The sequence below is a fragment of the Podarcis pityusensis genome (genome assembly GCF_964106645.2).
Source record: "Podarcis pityusensis genome assembly, chromosome: 6".
Classification (NCBI taxonomy): Eukaryota; Metazoa; Chordata; class Lepidosauria; order Squamata; family Lacertidae; genus Podarcis; species Podarcis pityusensis.
This window is the reverse complement of record NC_138030.1, coordinates 38,901,714-38,922,055: the sequence shown is the minus strand read 5'-3', so window position 1 is coordinate 38,922,055 and position 20,342 is coordinate 38,901,714. Positions and strand designations below refer to the sequence as shown.

At 41.2% G+C, this 20,342-nt stretch overlaps 1 protein-coding gene across 1 annotated transcript in view; it reads left to right on the top strand.

The window, feature by feature from the left end:
• LOC308479528 (complement receptor type 1-like) overlaps positions 1 to 20,285 on the top strand; it is a 48,977-nt gene extending 28,692 nt beyond the window's left edge. Inside the window, exons 17-35 of the mRNA XM_081010236.1 lie at positions 1,796 to 1,991; positions 3,008 to 3,190; positions 4,008 to 4,187; positions 5,520 to 5,702; positions 6,162 to 6,341; positions 7,258 to 7,440; positions 8,110 to 8,292; positions 8,450 to 8,635; positions 9,097 to 9,303; positions 9,475 to 9,657; positions 10,122 to 10,304; positions 10,462 to 10,647; positions 11,112 to 11,318; positions 13,537 to 13,719; positions 14,480 to 14,659; positions 15,360 to 15,389; positions 17,455 to 17,536; positions 18,384 to 18,478; positions 19,989 to 20,285. Of these exons, the coding sequence (XP_080866362.1) occupies positions 1,796 to 1,991; positions 3,008 to 3,190; positions 4,008 to 4,187; positions 5,520 to 5,702; positions 6,162 to 6,341; positions 7,258 to 7,440; positions 8,110 to 8,292; positions 8,450 to 8,635; positions 9,097 to 9,303; positions 9,475 to 9,657; positions 10,122 to 10,304; positions 10,462 to 10,647; positions 11,112 to 11,318; positions 13,537 to 13,719; positions 14,480 to 14,659; positions 15,360 to 15,389; positions 17,455 to 17,536; positions 18,384 to 18,441 (2,973 nt within the window). The 3' untranslated portion in view covers positions 18,442 to 18,478; positions 19,989 to 20,285. The remainder of the gene's footprint in view (positions 1 to 1,795; positions 1,992 to 3,007; positions 3,191 to 4,007; positions 4,188 to 5,519; positions 5,703 to 6,161; positions 6,342 to 7,257; positions 7,441 to 8,109; positions 8,293 to 8,449; positions 8,636 to 9,096; positions 9,304 to 9,474; positions 9,658 to 10,121; positions 10,305 to 10,461; positions 10,648 to 11,111; positions 11,319 to 13,536; positions 13,720 to 14,479; positions 14,660 to 15,359; positions 15,390 to 17,454; positions 17,537 to 18,383; positions 18,479 to 19,988) is intronic.
• Positions 20,286 to 20,342: the final 57 nt, after the last annotated feature.

The window sequence follows — 20,342 nt, the reverse complement described above, 5'->3', positions numbered from 1 at the left end:
CAGGAAGTTGTGTTAATCAATAAGCATGAACATTTGGCAAAATCACAGCAGTCATTACTCTATTACTTCCTAACAAGACGAATCATTAGCTATATGTATTCCTAAAAAAATGCAAAGGCAAGGGTGGGGGATTCATATTGGGGCAAACCAAAATGTCCCCAAGTATTGTACAAGCTGCAATGCCTACCTGCAACTATAATTAGGACTGCTGGGATGAAAAGACATACAATGGTTGATTCCAACATAACAACCCCATTTCTGAAAATACAAAATCCAGTTGTTAATCAGATCTGCATTCCTCCTTAGGTGAAACATGCAGTTCTTTGGTAGGATGAATAGGGAAGTGGAGAAGAAACTCCTGCTTAATGTCTGGAAAGAGAAGGCAGGAATCCTAACTCCATCACTGTCTCCATTGACACCACTCACCTTCCACCCACTATTTCTCCTACTTTTCTCTTGCTTTTTCTAATGGAAAAGTCTTTTATCAGATCCTCAAAACTAATCTTCCATAACACACATGCTTCTATACTTTGTAGAGATAAGGCATCCAGCCCGCCTTGTTGCATAGCTGTTCTGTTAGGATTTTTAATATACTTCAACTGAGAAAATAAACACTCAGCTGAGCAGTCTGTGGCGATTTGTGACCATTAATATTAAAATATACGAAAGCAAATGTTTGCATTTGGAAAGGCAGACTCAACATTGTCTTCTACAATTGTTTTATAAAGTTCAGCATGACTGAATCTTGTTTTTACATTTTTGGTTGCACTGAGCTTACGATGCACATATGAGTGAAACTGCTGAAGCTCAGCTGAGAAATTAATAAACTGATGAGTTCATAGTGATGCACATATAATTTCATCGTAAGTTGACACATCAATTGTCTCCCAAATCTGTGTGGTTATTATTTTGCCGCCCCAACACTCACACCCAGAAAAGCTGTGGAGATAACAACAATTCTCACCAAAGCCTTTAAAAATCTCCAAATTTGAAGGAACACCCCCCCCAAAAAATCTGGCAACACTGTACTGAACACTGCTCCACTAACTCTCAGTGGATGACTGAAGAGTACAGCTGAAATGACCAAGATAAGAACGATTACATGAGCCTCAGTGAACTGAGTGGCAGTTTACCAATTACCAGATTCTAATTTTGTGGTTTTCCCAAGAATAATGTTTGTGTGGGCAGGGTGGTCCCTCCCGCTACCTGGCCTGATCACATTGACAACGCCTTCCCAGGCGGGATTGGGCAACTGGCTGAGGTAGGCAGAGACCTCCAGGTATCCCACCTGGGGAAGGCAAAGCCAATCCTGTGCTAATGGTGCTGCATAGGGTCCAGGAGGCTGCGTGCGACCACGCAAAGGGTGCCCCCCATTTAATGTGGGGAGCGATCATTACTCTCTATTGTTACTAATTCATTGTTACTAATTTATTATCATTATTTGTGTGTGTCCGTGTGTATTCATTTTTCACTTATTGTGGGAAACTTTTTTGTGGAACCTGGTTCAGCTGCGCCATATGGTCTATGTTAAATCTGGCAATGGTTTTTTTGTGGCGCCCCCCTTCCCTTGATGCCCTAAGTATGTGCTTATTTTGCTTAAAGTTTAATCCAGCCCTAAGTGTGGGGAGAGACTTGAGGGTCAAATAGAGGAGCAGGGTGGGCTACATTTGGGCCCTGAGGTTCCTATTCTATCAGCCCATAATCCACATGTCTATAATACTGCCAGCTAAACACACAGATATGCAGAGAACAGGTGTATTCCTTTTTACCTTCAGTACTGTATGCTTGTTGAAACTTTGTCGTTTCAGTGACTCAGTGTCCACCCCCTCAAGTAAGGAATGGAAGGATAGTAACTGGTTATTCAGACACCTACACATATAACCAAAGGGTGACTTTAGACTGCAATGCTGGCTACAAAATATCTGGAACAAGAGAGATTCATTGCCAAGTAGATGGTACATGGGACCCTCCTCTACCTCACTGTGAACTGGGCAAGTATAAATAAGAAGCATCCATATATAGGCAAGCATGAATATGAGCCGGATACATACATGTTCGTAACTTCAATATTCAGGGAGCATTTTTAATTCTTTAGTTATAGAAGGAAGCAGGAATATCTGCAGTAAATGTTCACACAAGTAGTGATATTGCTATACTTGCAGACAGATTGCCAGATCTCATGCGTATGGCATAGACAGCGGGACATGCACAAAAGACATGGGTTCAAATCTTCAATCCTATCAACTTCACTAGTTGTCCTTGGGCCAGTCACTGACTATAATTGGACTTAACACAAAATCATGGTTTAACAGGGACTAGTCTCCCCTCAGGCTTATGCACCCCCAAATCTCTAGCACAAGCTATGCAAATGAAATTGGAGGTGCCAGTTTTAGAGTAACTGCAGTTTAGCATTCCATCCAAATTCTAAACTGTGGTTAACCTGAACTATGGTAAATTCAAACAGGGCAGCTCCATAGACTGAAGCTGGCTTATTTTCACTAACCATGGTTAAGGCAATTGATTGTAGGTTGTGTCCAGTGGTAGTCCTAATCCAAGTAAATGGATAGTACTGTAATACACACAAGTTAGTAGTGTCCATTAATTTCAAAGGGTCTACTCAGAATAGGACTAGCATTGGATACAAATCTGTTTGTCCATAACATGCCTTGTGTTCCTTGGATGACAGGTGGAATGCCCTCCCCAGGGAGGCTCACCTGGCACCTTTGTTACAGATCTTTAGGTGCCTGGCAAATACATTGCTGTTCTCCTAGGCCTTTGGCTAATTCAACAATCTATGTTCTTTAAAACTGTTCATGCCCCCCCCTTTGTTATGTATTTTTGAGTTTCTATATTGTAAACTGCCCTGTGATCCTCAGATGAAGGGTGGGATAGAAATTTAATAAATAAATGCATAAAAATATTTTTAAAATTTTAAATACATTTTTCAGTTAAATGTGCCATTAATATGCTATTGTGAATGTTCTCTCCTATTTCATTTTTCTTTTAGTATCACAGTGCCCCTTGCCTCTGGATATACCCAATGGAAATCACAATGGTTTTCCTGGGGAAGTGTTTACTTCTCAGAAGTCTGTAACTTATTCCTGTGATCCTGGTTACTCACTTGTTGGAAAGGCATCTATTTCCTGCACAGCTTCTGGAGAGTGGAGCAGACCTCTGCCACGTTGTGAAAGTATTTAAGATGACATTTTGTACAATCTCAGCAACAGAGGATATAATTGCTTTTTATCATCTGTACTGGTGTTAACACTGGTCTTTGTTCCTTACTGTCACCTGCACTTCTGCTAAAATTGGTGCTCCTTTTCGTTTTCATTTGAACAAGATTTCTACTTTCTGAAGGAAGCCTTCTTGCCTCTAATATTTTCCTTGACTCTGCTGTTTAACCATGCTGGCATCCTCTTTCCTTTGTGGTACCTTTCCTGATCTGCTGTTTAGATTCTAGTGAGTTTCTATTACTGTAGTTTTTGAATAACTTTCCCCTCCCCAGCATTCTGGGAATATTGCAACTTTTCCATTCAACTTCCTTTTTTTAATCCCCTCATTTCTTTGGTTGAGTTCCTCATCTGAAGTACAGTAGACTTTAATTGTGTTGGACTTGCTTGGCAATTGCTTGCTTACATAGACAGTATCGCCACTCACAGGGATTGGATCAGAGTTTGCCCTTTTAGGAACTTCTAGCTTGTATTATCTCCAGGACTAAATTACTCTTGCGGCCTGCAGCAATTCAGAGAAGTCCACCCCTCTTGGGATTTCTAGTATGTCAGGCTCACTGAAACTTCACATTAGTACAAAAACAGAACCATCTGCGCCGCCCTAAATCTGGCACTGTGTTCTACTTTATATCCTCTGTGATATACAGAGCAGCATCACCTCCAGCCACTAGTATAAGATAGTCTGCATTTGGAAGATGTAATCTGATACACAACCCCAGGTGTTGTGATAGTTTTCATTTTTTAACTCCTTGATTTCTTTACCCTCTCTTTCAACAGTGCAGTGCCCCCCACCTCAAGTGGTCGCTCACGGGAAATACAGCAGTCAGGAAGCAAAAGGTTTTACTAATGGGGGGTTTGTAGAATACACTTGCGATCCTGGATACAGCATTATAGGAGATGCCAGAATTTTTTGTACAGCATCTGGGTCCTGGAACTCCTCAGCGCCTAACTGCAAAGGTGAGTGAGCCTTTTTATTTCAAGCAGCATATGCAAATCATACGACGAGTCTGAAAACATTGGTAGGAAAGATATTTCATACATGACGCACTATATGTTTAAAAAAATAGTTCGCAGTGGAAGGAAATAAGAAAGTATAGCTAATTTATGACTTTATATGTCTACAAGTAGTGTTTTGCTTTCTATAATAAACATTTGTCTCTTGGGGGAGCAGCTTCATCAATCGGCTAATTGAATACAAAATTCAATGAAATGTGACAGATTTAGATGTATTTTCCTTGCTCCTACATCTCTTGAGAAGTCTCAGACTGCTCAAAGTTCTCCTAGCATGCTGGGGAAATGAAGTCTACCTCGTAGAAGCCTCACTTTCCACTGTGTAAGCTACTCAAGATCTGGGTGGTGAAAGGGAACTTGCTTTACCAGAGAGATCAGAATTTGCATTTATGCTGAGGTGCAGGTCCATGGTATTTTAGTATATAAAGGTAAGCAGCATTGTTTGTAAGTATGGAATATGAACCCCTAAGCATAGACTTCCTCTGTACAGAGAAGCTGGAAGTTGCCTTGATGTTCAGCAGCAGTTCCAGTTGTTCCGACAGGACTGAGAATAATTCAGAAATATGTATGCAGAAATGGGGGGGGCAGCCTTGTTTTCTGTCCACTGTAGCTGCTAATGTTGGTGATTTACAAATAATGGGTTAGGGTTTTGTGAGCTCTGTGTATTCTTGTTGAATGACTGAAGTGTAGCCATGTCATTAACCCTCTTATGGTGTGTTGCATGCTTTTCCCCATCAGAAAATATCCTTCATATTTCATATCAAAACTGTATATATTTCTCTTCCCTCCCCCACCCCCACTGACATGTTTTATTGTTGCTTTGTTGGTATTGGTCCATTAAGTCACTGTTTGTTGGGGTGGGTGCTTTTGTGAGTATGCATTGCTGTTGTCCTTTTGCAAACCCACTATTCTTGTTGCTCTCTTACCATCCCTGCAGCTGTCAGAAGGGCAGTACCTAAAACATTTCAAATTCTGCACTTCTGATTTCCATGGGGATGGCTGAAGTTTAAGTGGACAGCTATGGATGCATGCAACAACTACCGTTGTATGCACAACAAAGATCAAAAACACAAAGGGAAATAACAAGCACACAACTAAAGTTGTTTAATACAGTAATGTTTGAAAACTGAAGTGAAGGCATTTTAAACCAATTTTAATCACACTATACTATGATCTAAAGTAGGAAGCTGACTTCTTATGTATGTTATTGTTGGATGTATCGCCTGTCTGTCTTGCTGAGGAACAAGATATTCTTCCCTTGTTGTTGTTGTTTTCCAGAGATACATTGCCCCTCACCTCCCAAAGTCCAGCATGGAAAGTACAGGGCTCTGGGATCAGAACCATATACCAGTGGAAAAATTGTAAAATACAGCTGTGACCCTGGTTATGTGCTAATAGGAAGGGTAACTATATATTGCACAGCATCCGGTGTGTGGAGTCTCCCTGTCCCACGCTGTGAATGCAAGTATTCTGCTACACTGGATTTTCATTTTGGCTTTGTATAGGCTAATCAGTCAAAACAGATTTAAAATGCAAGTGAATGTTCATACAAGTACCTTATTTCTGCATTGAAAATAATAGTTCCAGTTAAGTCCTTAAGGGAAGGGCACCTCAAATATTATGTGTGAGCCACATATATACAGCTCTGTTAATGGATCAAGGCCTGACCAATGGAGTGACCATTCTTTTCTTTTTTGGGTCTCATTTCCTTGCTATTCCTAGGCAGTCCAAGCTGAGACTTTCTAACTCCAAACTGTATGTTGCACTATCTTGCTATTGATCCATAAAGAGTCTTATATAAATAATATAAATGTTGAGCTTTACATTAAACGTATTAAGAAAATGGTTCTACAATATACTCCTTACTGCAGCTGACATACACTATGTAGTCTACTAGCTACTTTATATTTTCCTTTGCAGTCACTGGCTGTGTAAGTCCAAAAATTCAGAACGGAAGAATAACAAGATCTAAAGGGCAAGTTAAGCCCACAGAGACAATTACATTTGAATGTGACCCTGGCTATATCCTGAAAGGCAACCATACAATTCAGTGCCAGTTTGACAGCACATGGGATTCTCCCACACCCATCTGTGTAAGGGGTAGGTACTAAGCACAACTTTGAGTGGATTTCATTTTTCTGTGATAAGCAAAAAAGTTAGTTAAATCTGTTGAAGTCCTCCTTGGGAGTTTCCAGATATGAGCCACAAAACATACAAACTTATCTAACAAAATTATCTAACGTGACACACTCCCACACACACAAAAAATCCCACTTACTTCCCTCCCAAATTAGGAATATGGGAAGCTGCCATATATGGAGTAGCACAATTGTGTTTCGGGGGGGGGGGGCATTTCCAGCCTTACCTGGAAAAGTCAGGGATCTTCTTCATGAAACAAATGTTCTACAGTTCAGCTAAGGCCCTTCCCCTAAACACAAGAGGGAAAAACTCAGCAAGTTCTGTTTTTAATTGATTGAACTGAATTTTGAAATAGAAATCCAACCAATAATGATAGGTAATGTCACTAGTAAAGGAAGGGAGATGCACTCAACCCTGGTTGGACAGAGACTGTGGATGAGGGGTTCCTAGATCTGGGAACAACCACTAGTTGCTTCAGATGTCTTGTCTATGCCCAGGCTTTACCTGACCCACAAGTTCGGATCCAACTGTCGGTGTTTTAATCCCCATATTCCTGTTCGCTGGCACTGGTGGCCTTTTTCACAGGGCACAGTACATGCTGCCTTAAAGGCAATAGTTCACACGAGTTCACACAATGGTGCCCTTTTAAAACAATGTCAGCACCTCTGAACCAGGAATACTCTCTCTGAACCTGGATCTCTGTGGACCTTTAATGGCTGACAGGAAGAGCTTCTGTATCATGGGACTTGGAAGAATCTAGCGTACCAGCTTAGCTCATTCCTATCTGCACATAGGAAGCAATTATGATTCCTTGAGGTAAATGTTTTATTTATTTATTTTTACTTTTTTCTATCTTCCTCTTTTGCTCTCTTGTCAGAAACTCGGTGCCAGCCACCTGCAAAGATTGAAAATGGGAATCACAGCCACCATGAATTATCAGTGTTTACTAGTGGAATGTCTGTGAATTACAGGTGCAAACCTGGCTACTTTCTTACTGGAGGGGCAACTGTTCACTGTACAGCATCTGGTACATGGTCTTCCTCTGCTCCTCACTGCAAAAGTAAGATTCTTGGTCATAGGTTTTATTGGGATGGCTCTAGGAGTGAAGGCTACAAAATTTAGAACTGGTGTTCACTCATGATTCTTCCTTTCTACATTGAAAACCATTGATTCAGACACATTCTTATAGTAATGCTGCCTCAAACTGGAAGCACCTATTTTGGAACTTTATCCCACAGAGTTTTGTTTTGCATAGGATAATGGAGAGTGTGAGCTGTCTGTTAGGAAAGTCAAAGCCAGATTGGCAAGTGGTGACATAACATGCTACCCAGAGCATAGCACACAATGGTGCCCTTATAAAGAACCTCTGGACCAGAAATACTGTTCTGAACCTGGATCTACGTGGCAGACATGGGTTGGAACAATAGTCCGTAATAGTAGGAGAAGAGGGCTGGAACTCCTGTGATCTTAAACAATTATTAATGGGGAAATATGTAGCTTATGCTAGCTACAAAAACTGTACAAAAAATAGTGAAGGAGTTGAAATACTCGGATCAAGAATTGGGAGGGTTTCTACTTGCTTTGAGATAAGCTTGATGCTCATATAGTTTTGCTTTAGAATTGCAGTGTCCCCCTCCTCTGCCTATTCCAAATGGTGATCACAGTGGCCATGGAGAAGCTCATTTTGCTACAGGAAGAAACGTTTTCTGGTTTTCTTTTCTTTTTGCAGTAATGCGTTGTCCACCGCCACCAAGCATTGCGCATGGAAAGAATATAGGAGAAGACCTCACCTATGGGAGTTCTGTAATATACATTTGTGATGCCGGTTATTCCCTCGAAGGAGAGTATCTGGTTACCTGTATTTTAGAAGGCTCCAACTCTGTGAACTGGACTAAACTTCCAAAATGCAAAGGTTATTTTCATTCAGTTGTACAACCACTGTCCCTGGTCCATAGATGTGCACATGACTCTGTACAATTTTGTAGCCCTTCTAGTCTGCCTAAAGTGCAGTTGTCCTGGCTTAGGTCTTAGCTCTGATGATAGTTCTGCATTGAAACATTTCTCCACAGGGTGCCCTGCACCTCAAGCGATTGCCAATGGGGAACGTGACTCTGAAAGTCTGGAAGATTTTCCTTATGGCTCCTCTGTGACGTATCGTTGTGACCCTGACTACTTTCTTACTGGAGCTGCGACAATACACTGCCTGTCTTCTGGAACATGGGATCAATCTGTTCCTCATTGTAAAAGCAGACAACGTAGGTGGCAATATATTTAGCTTTTTCAGATGAATAACAGTGCTACTATTAAAATATAATAAAATAATAAAAGGAAATAAAGCACTTAAAAGGATAAAACAAGTAAAACCATTTGATATGGAGCAGAACAGCTCTAATTCAGTAAAAAAGGTGTTATTGGACCCACAAAATACAATATTTTTAACTGTCAAAGGGTAAAGAAGTACATTTTCAGCATGTGGTGAATGCTATACATTAAAAATATTAAGCAAACATTTGTGGGGAGAGGGTGCCACAGTTTCTCTCTAGCCATACTCAAACCCTTACTCCCAATATTGTCACAATTACTTGCCCCCACATCTATTTGTAATGGAAATGAGAAAACAAGTGCACTGAATTAGGTCAATTGAGATACTATCTGCATATAGGAATCTATTATGATTCCTTGAGTTGAAGAATCTTTCTTATTTATTTTCTGCCAGATTCCACTTCTATTCCTCTGTCCGAGATTCAGTGCCAGCAACCCACAAAAATCCAAAATGGGGATCACAGCCACCAGGAATTGTCAGTGTTTACCAGTGGAATGTCTGTGAATTACACATGTGAGCCTGGCTACTCTCTACATGGAGAGGCAACAATTTATTGCACCCCATCTGGCAAATGGTCTGCCCCTGCTCCTCACTGCAAAAGTAGGTTTCTGGATTGCAATACACGAGACATATATAGGGTGGCCCAGTATTCTTTACAAGCCGATGGAGAAGTGATCCAAACTGTATACATGTAGAAAACATGAAGTACACAAAGATGGGAGAATAACTTTGAATGGTCTTGACATTGTAAGTACACTCTTTTCCTTTCAGAAATTCAATGCCGGCCGCCCCAAAGAATCCAAAATGGGATTCACAGCAATGAGGGATCATCAGTGTTCACCAATGGAATGTTTGTGAAATACACCTGTGAGCCTGGCTACTCACTTACCGGAGAGGGAACTATTTATTGCACAAGCTCTGGCACATGGAGTGCTCCTGCCCCGCACTGTGAAGGTATGTGTCTTGCTCATAGGCACTAGTGGCTTTTTTTCAGCAGGGACATAACATGCTACCCAGAGCGTAGCACACAATGGTGCCCTTATAAAGAACCTCTGGAACAGAAATACTCGTTCTGAACCTGGATCTACAATGGCAGACATGGGTTGGAACAATAGTCCATAATAGTAGGAGAAGAGGGCTGGAACTCCTGTGATCTCAAACCATGATTAATGGGGAAATATGTAGCTTATGCTAGCTACAAAAACTAGAATCTACTATAGTGAAGGAGTTGCAATACTCAGATCAGGAATTGGGAGGGTTTCTACTTGCTTTGAGATAAGCTTGATGCTCATATAATTTTGCTTTAGAATTGCAGTGTCCCCCTCCTCTGCCTATTCCAAATGGTGATCACAGTGGCCATGGAGAAGCTCATTTTGCTACAGGAAGATACGTTTTCTGGTTTTCTTTTCTTTTTGCAGTAATGCGTTGTCCACCGCCACCAAGCATTGCGCATGGAAAGAATATAGGAGAAGACCTCACCTATGGGAGTTCTGTAATATACATTTGTGATGCCGGTTATTCCCTCGAAGGAGAGTATCTGGTTACCTGTATTTTAGAAGGCTCCAACTCTGTGAACTGGACTAAACTTCCAAAATGCAAAGGTTATTTTCATTCAGTTGTACAACCACTGTCCCTGGTCCATAGATGTGCACATGACTCTGTACAATTTTGTAGCCCTTCTAGTCTGCCTAAAGTGCAGTTGTCCTGGCTTAGGTCTTAGCTCTGATGATAGTTCTGCATTGAAACATTTCTCCACAGGGTGCCCTGCACCTCAAGCGATTGCCAATGGGGAACGTGACTCTGAAAGTCTGGAAGATTTTCCTTATGGCTCCTCTGTGACGTATCGTTGTGACCCTGACTACTTTCTTACTGGAGCTGCGACAATACACTGCCTGTCTTCTGGAACATGGGATCAATCTGTTCCTCACTGTAAAAGCAGACAACGTAGGTGGCAATATATTTAGCTTTTCCAGATGAATAACAGTGCTACCATCAAAATATAATAAAATGATTATAAAAAGGGATAAAGCACTTAAAATGATAAAACAAGCAAAACCATTTGATACGGAGCAGAACAGCTCTAATTCTGAATAAAAAATGTTATGGGACCAACAAAATACAATATTTTTAACTGTCAAAGGGTAAAGAAGTACATTTTCAGCATGTGGCGAAAGCTATACATTAAAGATATTAAGCAAACATTTGTGGGGAGAGGGTGCCACAGTTTCTCTCTATCCATGCTCAAACCCCTCCTCCCAATATTGTCACAATTACTTGCCCCCACATCTATTTGTAATGGAAATGAGAAAACAAGTGCACTGAATTAGGTCAATTGAGATACTATCTGCATATAGGAATCTATTATGATTCCTTGAGTTGAAGAATCTTTCTTATTTATTTTCTGCCAGATTCCACTTCTATTCCTCTGTCCGAGATTCAGTGCCAGCAACCCACAAAAATCCAAAATGGGGATCACAGCCACCAGGAATTGTCAGTGTTTACCAGTGGAATGTCTGTGAATTACACATGTGAGCCTGGCTACTCTCTACATGGAGAGGCAACAATTTATTGCACCCCATCTGGCAAATGGTCTGCCCCTGCTCCTCACTGCAAAAGTAGGTTTCTGGATTGCAATACACGAGACATATATAGGGTGGCCCAGTATTCTTTACAAGCCGATGGAGAAGAGATCCAAACTGTATACATGTAGAAAACATGTCTGCCCCTGCTCCTCACTGCAAAAGCAGGTTTCTGAATTTCAGGGTCTTTCAGAATGGTTCAAAGAGTGCAAGCATCTAAATTTTGTTTCGCTCTTTACCCATTATTGTTCCTCTCTTCATTGGAAAATTTTTGATTCAGACACATTCTTACATTAATGCTTCCTGAAACTAGAAGTACATATTTTGGAACTGTATCACACAGAGTTTTGTTTTGCATAGGATAACTGAGGGTGTGAGCTGTCCATTAGGAAAGACAAAGCCAGATTGGCAAGTGGTGAAAGCAAGTGCTTGCTTTATCAGTGGAAGTCCCGCCAAGACCAGTGTGTTTGACAGTGCCTCCACAAGAGTTCAGCCAGATTAACAAAGGTTACATCTTGAGAGGCTGCTGTATGATTTAATGCCCTTCTGAAAATGTTTATGGGTCCTGGAACAATTTATGCAATGGCAGGGGTGCCTGTGACTGAAACCCTAAATTACTAACGTCAATACTCAGAACATATTATTGACTGTACTGCCGTGGGTGCTGGTACTAAATTAAAGCATGTTTAATTTAAGCATAATTTAATTTAATTAAAGCAACAGCTATCCTTCTAATTTTTCAGGCCTATTATGTTAGGCTTCTCCACTTAATTATTTATTAAAAGTATAAAAATAATTACTAGTACAGCTATTGAATACACAAGAAAAGGAAAACTTTTAAAGGGCTCAAACCGAACTACTGCACAATTTAAAGACTGGACTCCTTACTTAGATACTATATTCTGAAAGTTATTTTATTATGTATATTACCAACCAAAGAGTTTATTGTATTAACCAAAGGCCATTGCAATTTGCCAAACAGCAAACCATAACATACAGCATACAAAAATTACATAATGCAGGGCATCAAGGATTTCAAGGAAGGTAGTAGGAGCTCATACCTAGCTTAACTTCTGTTAGACCTCTGAATCCCCAGTGCAACTTATTGCAATATTGTCTAGCTCTCACTCTCTAAATCTTTCTTGAACCCAGAGCGTAAGATATCACTTTATGTGTCACAAATCTGTTAGCATCACACAAAAGAAAGTGAACCATTTTTGCCATACTAAACCTGCTTCCAGGAATTCCAGCAAGAGTTTCAGTAATCGGTCTCTTGGATCCCTGTACAAAAGGCAGATTAACAAGTAATGAGTGATGCCTTCCACCTGTGCTTGGCCACAGACTGTCGTCATATGGAACCCCCCCCCCAAGACCACCATGGGCATCACCTGGAACTTGAGCTCCATTTTTTAAGGCAGCAGGCATGAGTTTGGGCAAATAGCATGTTCTGAAATGTTCCATTCATTTTCCAAAATGAGAACCATGGCAAGAATTTGGTGTTATGTACTGAAGTTATCACCCTGGGCCAGCAGGGGGATACTGAAGATAGTTTTCACTCAGGTCCACATATGCAAATAAGGGATTGAAAGTGACATTCAGTGATTGGATAGTTACAGAAAATGGTTATAGTTACGTTGTACTGGAGCTTTATACAGTGGTGCCCCGCAAGACGAATGCCTCGCAAGACGGAAAACTCGCTAGACGAAAGAGTTTTCCGTTTTGGAGGTGCCTCGCAAAACGAATCTGCTATGGGCTTGCTTCGCAAGATGAAAATGTCTTGCGAGTTCCTGGGTTTTTTTTTTCCTTTTCCCCCTCTTTTTCTAAGTCGCTAAGCCGCTTATCTGATAAGCTGATAAGCTGCTAAAAGCCGCTAAAAGCCGCTAAAAGCTGCTAATAGCGCTAATAGCGCTAATCCGCTAATCCGTCAATGGGCTTGCTTCGCAAGACGAAAAAACCGCTAGACGAAGAGACTCCCAGAACGGATTCTTTTCGTCTTGCGAGGCACCACTGTATAAGCAGGCTGGCTGAACCCTTCAGTTCAGTTCTGTTCTGGCCTGTGAATAAACAAGAGCTGTTTGAAGAATCACTGTGTTGTCTGATATGTTCACCCACAACTTAACTTTTGGAATTCCTGATTAAATGTAAATCCCTTCTGGATTCTGTCCAGAAGGTTATGTATAATAGTGTTGGAGATATTTTCTCCCTCACTGACTGACTAGTGCAGAGGAACATGATTTTCTATTTCTCTTTTCAGTGATACAGTGCCCCTCGCCTCCAAATGTCCAGCATGGAAATTACAGTGCACCAGAATCAATACAATATATCAATGGAAAATCTGTAAATTACAGCTGTCAACCTGGTTATGTACTAATAGGGGAGGCAACACTGAATTGCACAGCATCTGGTGTGTGGAGTCTTCCTGTCCCACACTGTGAAGGTAAGTGTGTATATAATTCCTCCATAGCCATAAAGGACCCTAGCTGCCACTGCTGGCCAGCAGTATTTATCCAGTTTATCAAACTGTCTTCCTTTTCTGAGGTCCTCTCAGAAAAGCTGCTATTGCAACTCTAATTACAAGAACAAGCCTGATGAGCATTCCAGGTAGCTACTTCTCCAAATCCCAAATTATTTCCAGATTAAGTTCCTACTGCCAAAATAAGGAGGGTTTGAAATTTGCAGGCCCCAATACTGTAAGACGCATGATCAGTGTTTTGTACTCCAATATGCTTTAAAAGAAGATGGCTATAGATGACTTGGACAAGTGAGCCAAGCCATGCACTCTAGAGGAAGAGAAAAAAGGGTTTTCTACAGTTTTTCTAAACTCACAATATATTACAGTGGTACCTCGGTTTACAAACTTAATCCGTTCCGGAAGTCCGTTCTTAAACCGAAACCATTCTTAAACTGAAGCGTGCTTTCCCTAATGAGGCCTCCTGCCGCCAGTGCCCTTCCACCATTCAGCTTCCGTTCTTAGACCGAGGTAAAGTTCTCAAACAGGGACACTATTTCCAGTTTTGTGAAGTTCGTAAACTGAATCGTTCTTAAACCGGACTGTTCTTAAACTGAGGTACCACTGAATTAAGTTTATCAGTCACAGGAGCCAAAGAAAATTATCAAAAAGTATTTGTAAATTTTAGGTAATTCCCATCATCACCTCTTTTTCCTGATACGCCATTTTCATTATCTTTGATTTTCAGCAGTAGGCTGCATCCTCCCACATATTTCTGGTGGCAAGAAGGAAAACTCAGAAATTGTGATTCAGATTGGAGCTAATGTGACTCTGGAATGTGAGGATGGTTATACCTTGAAAGGCAGTTCTCGTGTTCAGTGTCAGCCTGATTTTACATGGGATCCTCCTGTGCCAGTTTGTAATCAAGGTGAGCAACGGAAAGGAAGGGTTTCTGTAGATGACTAATTTGAATTTCGTTGAAGTTTGTATTGATGGAAAGATTTGTATTGCCATCCCGCAAGTGAATTTAGAAAATACCATCAAAAGCTAATGGCTTTATTCCACAATAAAGCCCTGTCTTGATTTCCTCTGGGCACCACAAGTGGCACATACATCAAGAATATACTTCATGTCTGGAGAGAATGGGAGGGCTGGTAGGCCTGAATGCCATCTGTTCTCCTTTACTGAGCTACTGCACAGTCCACAGCTAAAAAGGCTAGAGGCAAAATGATACCAAGCTGCCGGGGAGGGGCAGAAGGATAGTATATTTCCTATAGTATTTCTTACTGATTTGGTAGACTTGTTAAACTTGCCCAAGTCTGATCATGCTTGATTTGATCATTAGTGACATAATAATAGTGAATTGGCATATTAAGAGACCATTGATCAATTGACTGGCATATGGACATTTATTTAAGTTTCCTAAGGTGAATATATTTCCTCAGTAATAAAAAAACCTATGCATTGCTTGACAATTACTAGTGCCATTGTTAAATCCCCCAACATATTTACTTTAAGTTTAATGTGATAGATAAATCAGTTTCTGAATTATAAAACTATGTGCTTAGAAAGCTTTCACTCAATGTTTCTTGATCATCTCATTCCTTATGTTTCATTTTGCACTTTAGGTTTTTATATCTCCGTAGCCACAGGCATTGGTAAGTAACTTCCAGAGAATTCCATCTGATTCTTTATAAATGTAGGATGCTACAACTCCACAAAACATACATAGAATGGCTTAAGCCTATTAGTGCCAGTGATGGCTGATGGCTCATTGGGACTGGTAGGGTGAAAGGCAGAGAGGCCAACAGTAGGTGGAGTCAGAGCCAATGAGAGGCTGAACCGACTGATCCGTTTTGTCCTCATCCTCCTCACTACTGAATTCTATGAACATGGAGGAGGAGGAAGCTGATAACTGCTGCCACCTCCTGTAAGAACGCAGGCAGACAGGGGCCAGCTAAGGGTAGACTGAGATTGGTGGGGCAATACCCCATTTTCCTTAATGGTCCAGCCTTTGCTAATTTTCTGTCTCATAGTTTAGCACATATTTTCCAGAATCATCTATACTAATAACAAACTCAGGTGCTGCATTGTGACAGCAATGGAGGCAATGCAGGATTACTGAGAAACGAGAAGAGGTGGTAGCAGCATGCTTGGCTGGCAAAACACCAAGATAGCAGGTAGAAAAGAAACATTTAGGAGAGTACACTAATATGGGGTGCACTATTACTTACATTTGAGAGATATGGGATGGGGGATTATTGGTTTGGTTTTGTTCTTATTTTCATTATGCAATTTGTGTTTTTAATATTGTAATTTTATGTTGTGAACCACCCTGAGGTCTACAGATGAAGGGCGGTATACAATTTTAACAACAACAGCAGCAATGATGATGGACTGGCATCTGAAGCAGTGTATTTGGAAGGGGACAACTCCACTTCCACTATCACAGGAATGTTGTGTCCCTATTCCCTCTCATTGTTATATATTACTTCAAATACAAATGTATTAAGTATTTTAAATGTATTTTATTCTACTCTAGCAACAGGCTCAGAGAAGTATTTTATTCTCACAATAACTCAGTGAGGTACTTTAACATGACAGAGTAATTTGACTAAAGCTACTCAAACCTGAAGTTCCCTTTCCAAATCCAACCCTCTTAACACCCCATTCCCTACTATGCTGGCTCTCAGATAAGAAATACAGAAGATATGCAAAGATCACCACCACCATGTCTTACACATTTGAGTACAATTATAAGAGCTGTTTTAGGTTTCCATTAAAAACAACCTGGAGGAAGCTTAGATGGCCACTTTTATTATTCAGCTATTTTGTCAGGAACAGAGTCAAAACATGCCATGACTCAAGAGCAGGTATGTTGCATTGGATTGCCTTATCTCCCTTTCAACCTAATCCTAAATGGTTATATTCAGTATTCTAGGTAAACTAGGATTTCAACTTGTTTAAAAATATGTAATTTAATCTAGAATTTAAATGAACATTTATCAAAACCCAAAAACATTTGTGTAAATGTCAAAATTTATGAGAGTGCACTCATTCATAGTCATAAATCTCATATATAGCTCTGGATTCAAGAAACTGTAATTAGCTCATAAGGTAAAGGTAATGGGACCCCTGACCATTAGGTCCAGTCGTGACCGACTCTAGGGTTGCGGTGCTTGATCTTGCTTCTGGGTCATGTGGCCAGCATGACTAAGCCGCTTCTGGCGAACCAGAGCAGTGCACGGAAACGCCGTTTACCTTCCCGTCGGAGCAGTACCTATTTATCTACTTGCACTTTGATGTGCTTTCGAACTGCTAGGTTGGCAGGAGCAGGGACTGAGCAATGGGAGCTCACCCCATCGTGGGGATTCGAACCGCCGACCTTCTGATCGGCAAGTCCTAGGCTCTGTGGTTTAACCCACAGCGCCACCCATGTCCTTGGAATTAGCTCATAGCTGTCTTCAAATAAAGGTTGCAGAATTATGGACTATGAAATTAGAAAGATGTTTTGTCATGGATATAAAAATGAAAACCATGCCGATTAATGGGTTAATTTTTAGAATGTTTCTTTTGGATTCTGTAGTGTAAATGATTTCTGATGAATTATTGTAGTATTTTTATTGAAGAACTTTTTGTTTGTTTTCCAAAATATTATGGTTTTATAATGTTACTATTAGGAATTACGGGATACAAACATTATTCATTCTTTGGTTTCAACAGGCTCTCTGGTTGGCGCCTTGCTGCTTTTGGTTATTGCTGGTGTTTTCTGTGTAATTGTAATTGTTTTGAAGCGGAACAAAGCGTAAGGCACATTACTTTATTTTTATGACTTATTTGTATTACTCGGTACTAAGTTACACACATTTGCAGACCGATCCGTGTCCCAACCCCTGCACAAAAGTACAAGCGGTGTCTTTCAGCTCTACCAAGACAAAAGCCATAGCCTTTTACACAAATGCAAATGCATCATTTGCCTTCTGTTTTGGGAGAATGGCCATGGGGTGATATCAGCCATCCTCTACCTTAGGCATCCCCAACCTTCAGCCCTCCAGATGTTTTGGACTACAATTCCCATCATCCCTGACCACTGGTCCTGTTAGCTAGGGATCATGGGAGTTGTAGGCCAAAACACCTGGAGGGCCACAGGTTGGGAATGCCTGCTGTACCTGGTGCCCTCCATGTGTTTTGGGCAATAACTTGCATCAACCCACCTGCTTCATCAGATTGTTCATTTCTTTTGCACTGTAATTAAAGGAACATTGGCTATCTCTTTAAAATTTTCTTTTTCTGTAAGATATGTTTTTAAATAGAACCCCCATTAACAGGGCATGCCAAGATTGCACACTTCTGTAAATTTACACTGATCTTTCAGTAGTTTGAAGAATTAGTTGTTATGTTGGCAAACAGCCACATCTCCATGTTGGGAAAGATAATGGGGTTACAAGAATCTGAGGAAAGGATAATCTGTGCGGCAAAAATCACCTCCCTCCCTCCTGCCCCATCTCCAGCTGGATTGTCCTGTGAACAGAGTTCCACTCACAGGAACTCTGGATCCCAGGCATTTTTTAAAAAACCATTTTAGTTTATTTATTTGAATCCCGAACTCTTCTACTTGATTCTTTAATACTGTTTTCTTCCTATTTCCTAAGTAAATATACTCCTGCAAGCAACAGAATATATGAAAGTCCAGACCTTCAAGTAGCATGATCCGACTCTGAAAAAGGCTTCGTTTTTGCAGTAATAGGTAATACTTTGATTTAGATAATTTTGTCCACATTCAAAATGTCCCAGTTGAATGTTAAAAAGGAGACCCTGAGTCCAATGCTAAAAAAAAAGGGTGGGGAAACTATGATCCTCTAGATATTGCTGTATTACACTTCCATCATCCCTGACCATTGACTAAGACAACTGGGGCTGATGGAATTCAACATCCTCTGGAAGGCCACAGGTTCCTCACAACAGCTGAATCCCTTCTCTCCCCCAGCCCCCGATAAAGGTAAAGGTAAAGGAACCCTGACTATTAGGTCCAGTCGTGACCGACTCTGGGGTTGCGTGCTCATCTCGCTCTATAGGCCAAGGGAGCCGGCGTTTGTCCGCAGACAGCCAGCATGACTAAGCCACTTCTGGTGAACCAGAGCAGCACACGGAAACGCCGTTTACCTTCCCACCGGAGCGGTACCTACTTGCACTTTGACATGCTTTCGAACTGCTAGGTTGGCAGGAGCAGAGACCGAGCAACGGGAGCTCACCCTGTCACAGGGATTCGAACCGCCGACCTTCTGATCGGCAAGTCCTAGGCTCTGTGGTTTAACCCACAGTGCCACCCGTGTCCCATCCCCCGATAATACGCCTTTATTTCTTATATATGCATGTAATGCATGCAGTAATAGATAACTAGCTATGGTTTACAGGATGTACCAATATCTGAATCTTCTGATATTGCCCCCGTTCTAAAGATAACTGTATGCAGCAAGATAAAATGTATGTATGTATGTATGTATGTATTTATATGTATGTATTATTTATTTTCTTGCATTCATATCCTTCCTTTTGTCCTTCATGGAATCCTAAGGTGGCATACACATGGTTCCAAGATGGTCACCTGTTGAGCCATTGACAATACTCAGCAGGGCCATCTTAAGTATATCCGGTGCCGTGGTGCAAAAATCCCTCTAGCGCCCCCCGGTTTCCCAGAGTTGCCAACCTTTATACGGCGCTGCCGGCAGCTTTGCGGGCAGCGGCTGGAGGGCGGCTCCTCCAGCAGGCAAGAGGCGGAGGCGCCGGTCGTGGCGCTGCTTCAGCGAAGCGGGCAAGGGCAGCGAGCTGATGCTGGGAGGCGCTGCACCCATCCTCCGCCTCTTCTCTGGTGCCCGTGCCGCTGTGGCCATGGCAGGCGGAGGCTCCAGGTCTGGCGCCCTCCAGAACTTGGCGCCCTGCACCACTTGCCTCTATGAGCAAGACGCCCCTGCTACTCAGACCTGCTAAATAGTGGCCCCATGTCCCTTCAGACCTAGGACTCTTTGTTTGGATTACCCATCATCATTCCTTGCTACTGTTCATGTGGCACTTACTCCAGGATTTAGGAGGTCTCTCACTGAGAAGGAATTCTGAACCAACCAGATTTAGCTTCATGAATACATTAGCAGTTAGAATCATCAAGGTGAACATGTGCCTGGATGAAATAGTGCAAATTCACTGTACATAAAAGGAACATTTACTGACTACTGCTACTGTTTTTCTCACCTAAATTACAGGTGAAAGTAACTGGCTGAACAGATGCCGACAAATATACCTGCTTCTTTGGACCACATGACACAATCACTGCTTGGAAAGTGAAAACAAATATTTTGCCACATGCAGAAGAGGAACACATTCATGTTTCAGTTTTTGCACTGCCCCTTTCAGATAGAAATAATCACTGTGGTTTTGATATGTTAACTTTTTTTGTATTTTCAAAATATATAATATTACTTGTAAGCTACCTTGTAGGATTAATATTCTGAAAGATCAGAAATAAATAATTGTTATAAATAAAATTAAATTTAAAAATTGTGTATTTTGTTCTTAATTCACAGCCAACTTGCATTTGACATAATTGACTTATTGCA